Source organism: Octopus bimaculoides, chromosome 1 (genome assembly GCF_001194135.2).
Source record: "Octopus bimaculoides isolate UCB-OBI-ISO-001 chromosome 1, ASM119413v2, whole genome shotgun sequence".
NCBI classification, from domain to species: domain Eukaryota; kingdom Metazoa; phylum Mollusca; class Cephalopoda; order Octopoda; family Octopodidae; genus Octopus; species Octopus bimaculoides.
This window is the reverse complement of record NC_068981.1, coordinates 118,132,080-118,136,691: the sequence shown is the minus strand read 5'-3', so window position 1 is coordinate 118,136,691 and position 4,612 is coordinate 118,132,080. Positions and strand designations below refer to the sequence as shown.

General features: G+C 35.5%; 1 protein-coding gene across 8 annotated transcripts in view; it reads left to right on the top strand.

Moving 5' to 3' along the window:
• Window positions 1-4,612, top strand: part of LOC106879694 (neuronal acetylcholine receptor subunit alpha-10) — a 282,300-nt gene that overhangs the window by 266,208 nt on the left and 11,480 nt on the right. For all 8 annotated transcript variants that reach the window (XM_052969788.1, XM_052969793.1, XM_052969815.1 and 5 more), the window contains one exon: window positions 2,470-2,556. In XM_052969788.1, coding sequence (XP_052825748.1) covers window positions 2,470-2,556 — 87 coding nt within the window. The remainder of the gene's footprint in view (window positions 1-2,469; window positions 2,557-4,612) is intronic.

The following is a 4,612-nucleotide window of genomic DNA, read 5'->3' as shown; positions in this document are numbered from 1 at the left end:
TATATATATATATGTATGTATATATACATATATACATATACTCGACGGGCTTCTTTCAGTTTCCGTCAACCAAATCCACTCACAAGGCTTTGGTTGGCCCGAGGCTATAGTTGAAGACACTTGCCCAAGGTGCCACGCAGTGAGACTGAACACGAAACCATGTGGTTCGTAAGCAAGCTACTTACCACACAGCTATTCTTAAGTCTGTTTCATATGGTAGTGCACTATGATAAAACTAGCAAAAAGTTTACACGCTAAATTGTTAATATTGAGGAAAGTGTATTACCTGTGTGCTTTCATATAATGCATGACAAAATGTTTAAATAGTCCAGGATTAAAGAGGCAACAGCTGCAGATTGTCAACTGCAATAGTGATGAGTAGACATCCAAAGTACTGATATTTGGGACCATTCAGTACAAATTTACTAAAGAATATTCTAGCGTTATATATTGAATTCTGTAATCTATCGCTACTTGCTCAATCGACAGATACTATGTACATACACATGTATGTATGTATGTATGTATGTATGTATGTATGTATGTATGTATGTATGTATGTATGCAGTATAGTATATACTTATATGTACACAGAAGGTTCATGCATGCATGCAAATATACTTGAATATGCAGCACAAAGTTCAGTCAGTGAACAGGTCGCGGTTTCAAAGCGACGAACATATTTTGACACAAATTAAATGTCGCAGTGGAACTAACGTTTTTGTGTGTTCTTAAATGGCTAACAAACATCTTCCACACTGCAATTGTTTATATATATATATATATATATATATATAAATGGGAGAATTTACGAAAAAAAAACAACAACAGACGAGGACAGGTGGTGTAAACAACAAAAGGATGTATTAGTTTAACGCTCGGGAATAGAGAAAGTCTTTAACGTTTCGAGCTACGCTCTTTAACAGAAAGAAATAAGGAGAAAAAGAAGGAGAAAAAAATTTAAATGTAGTGGTCAGCGATCTATATGGCGACTGCCGGACAGAAAGTTCACACAGGGGAGCTAAGAAAAAGGGGAGATACATACATACATACATACATATATACATACATACACATTTGTATATAGGCTCAGGCGTAGGTGTGTAGTAAGAGGCTTGTTTCCCAACCACGTGGTTCCGGGTTCACTCCCACTGCGTGGCACCATGGGCAAGTGTCTTCTACTATAGTCTCACGCTGACCAGATCCTTGCGAGTGGATTTGGTTGACAGAAACTAAAACAAGATCGTCATATATATATATATATGGTTTAATGTTTTTTGTAAATGTAGCGAATCATTTTTCATGCTCGTATTTAATCACACTGCGAAATGTGTAAGTTTTTTACGTCCATCCTCTGAGGAATTTTTCGTCTTTATTGTATTTAATGGCTTAGAATAGCTATAACTACTCTGTAAGCCAAATATATGAGCATATTACAGTTTCTTCTTGCAGCCATTTTACACAAAATAATCATTCTTTGTACTGTGTGGTAAGAAGTTTGCTTCACAACCATATGGTTCCTGGTTCAATCTCGGTGCGTGGCACTTTGGACAAGTGTCTTTTACTATAAACGCAGGTCGACCAAAGCCTCGTGAGTGAATTTAGTGGACTGAAAACGAAAGAAGCCTGTCATATGAATCTGTGTATAACTATGGTTGTGTGTTTTTCTGTTCGTCCCCCACCATCGCTTGGCAACCAGTGTTGGTGCGTTTTCGCCCCTGTAACTTAGCGGTTCAGCAAGAGAATCGATAAGTTAGGAGCTATCCTTTAAAAAAGTAGGCCCTGGGGTCGATTCGTTCGAGTAAAAAATTATTCAAGGCATTGTCCCAACATGCCCGTAATAAAAGATGAAAGATAAAAGATAGGAATTTATGAACAGCAACGACGTTGGTAACTATATTGCAATGGACAGTTCACAGTTTCACTACCAACGGTGATATTCATATTTGCGTATGTGTGAAAGTTAGGCGAATGCAATGGGGGCACATATGGAATGCATTGGGTCCTGAAGCAAACTTTGTATCCGCCCTCGATAATTTCAGTTAATCTCAAATAAAGTATTAGGAGATATATAAGAAAACAAGGGCATCATGTCTACCATTATATTTGGATAAAGTCTCGTCTTTACGCTAGAAAACATTTCACATCTTGTTGAATTTTCTGGTTGACTTGAAATAATTCTGTCATGATTGCAATTTAACTTTTATTGAAACTAAATGCAGTTTAAATTAGTTAAGTCAAATAATCTTCAAATAATTCTCTTCATAAAGTTTTAATAATCAAGATCGTCTCACTCAGATCGACTTATCTAATAAAAAACAAACTACTATTGAAGAATAAATTACAATACAGTTGATATGAAGCAAGACGATACGATATAAGTAATTTGATATAACTAATTTAGCATCTTGTATTAAAATATATGTCTGTCTAACTATATTGATCAATGACCCGTTTTTTTTCTCAAAGGGATGAATATATTTGTTGCCTTCTTCGTATTGCTATTACTATTAGCAGAGTCAACACCACCTGCAGCCTCAGCAATTCCACTAATTGGTGAGTCTACTTTTTTCCTTTTTCGAATTATTTACTTATCGATTCTTAATCAAAGTGAGAGCACAGCCATTTATTTCAAAAGTGGTAAAAGACAAGCTGTAACCCTCATGCTTCCAGCATGTCATCCGCGGAATGATTTAAGCTCGAACAGCAGCCGCAACTGTGTCACAGACAAGGTTCGCTCGAAGTACATAAATGAGTTCTTCAGGATCCTGCCATATTTGTGTCTCAAGTAAAACATATAATTGCATAATGTTAAAAGTTTCAGTTGCACAACGCTGATATTCCATAATGTTAATCTTTTTATTCGTAGTTCTTGGATGTTCATGATTAATTCTTTAATTACATAAATTTCGAGAAACAGAACAAATTTCGCTAAATTATTGAAATTGTTTCACGTTGTCTTTCGTGATACCGGCAGTTTATATTCTTTACACGTCTCAACGATTCGATTTAAATCTCAAATCACAAAATTTTCTTGCATTATAAATAAGTTTTAAAAAGGAGCTAAGTTTCTGGAAGATTACCGAATGCTTTCTTGGTTTCCTGTATATTTGAACACTTGAATTGCTCTTTGCATATGACCACATGAAAATTTGATTCCGTTTCAGTTAAAATACAATGCAACGAATCACTCCTTGACGCGAAACGTCAACAAATTGAACGAGCCATCGAAACCAATGCACCGACAGGAACGTAATGAATATTAAGAACAAAACTGCGGAAATAAAATTCCTGAAAGTTCAGCAAGAAGTATTTAGTGCTTGTGAACCCTAAAGTTTTGAAATATAGCAAATCATGATCGGAAATTTTACTTGGCTTCAGATTAATGCCCTTTCCCCTATTTTACACCGCTGAAATATGTCAGAAATCGTCTCCATTTAAACTTAATCGATGCTACTTAGATGATCTAATCCAAACTTCTCTTTCCTTCTTCTCGTATTTTATTGAGTTTGAATTTATTCTTACATTTCTTTAAATCTGAAGAATATGCCAATTGCATTTAGGTATCAAGACTCCTGCATCTGTCATTGGGGCACATATATTAGCCGAGTCCCAAGTGTGTATTTGCTATCAACTTTATTTTTTGAGTGTAAAAAGCTGACATTTGATAATAGTTTTAACATGAAGTCTATAATCCGCATTTTCCTTGTAGACACCTAGTCTTTAAGACTTACTTAAGAATATGTTATTTTGTCTATCTCTTCCCTAAAAAGATTAACAGTAATTAAAACTGTCTCAAATTTAATTGGTCTGTATCCACCTTCATAAATGCCAATTTTCTTTTCAAGGAATCAGTATTTATTTGCAAGTAGATTCAAGTGTGTGCTAATCAAAATATTTGTAGTCCCATGTTTAAGTTTTAAATCGTGGTCTTCATGCATATAACATGGTAGCAGGCTGGAAAGGAGGTTTAAATGAAAATCGAAATCATCTCGCAGACTCGCTAACATAGCAACATAAATCATATTTAACGGTGTTTGTAAAGTCGCCTATATATCAGTTGCATTCATTAACCTATGCAGATTCATGGGTCAACTGTCAACTCTTCTACATAGATTAATCTTATGATGTCTGGCGATTATTATTGACACATACAACACAAAGCGACAAACATAAGAAGACAGGCATTGAAAGTTGTAAATGTCATACGATATGCAAGAAAGCTTTGATCAAGTTAACTGTGTCTATAGCTTGCAAAGTTTTAAAATGTAACTTGACAGCTAGCTAGTGATCCATATTTAATGTACATCCTCACCATTACCGTTCTTTCAACTGTTTCTCTATCTGTCTGTCGCTGTGTGTGTATATATATATATATTGTGCCACTCCGTCGGTTACGACAATGGGGGTTCAAGTTGATCCGATCAATGGAACAGCCTGCTCGTGAAAGTAACATGCAAGTGGCTGAGTACTCCCCAGATATGTGTACCCTTAACGTAGACCTCGGGGAGATTCAGCGTGACACAGAATGTGACAAAGCTGGCCCTTTGAAATACAGATAAAACAGAAACAGGAAAAAAGGTGTGCCTCCAGTATATATATATATATATAT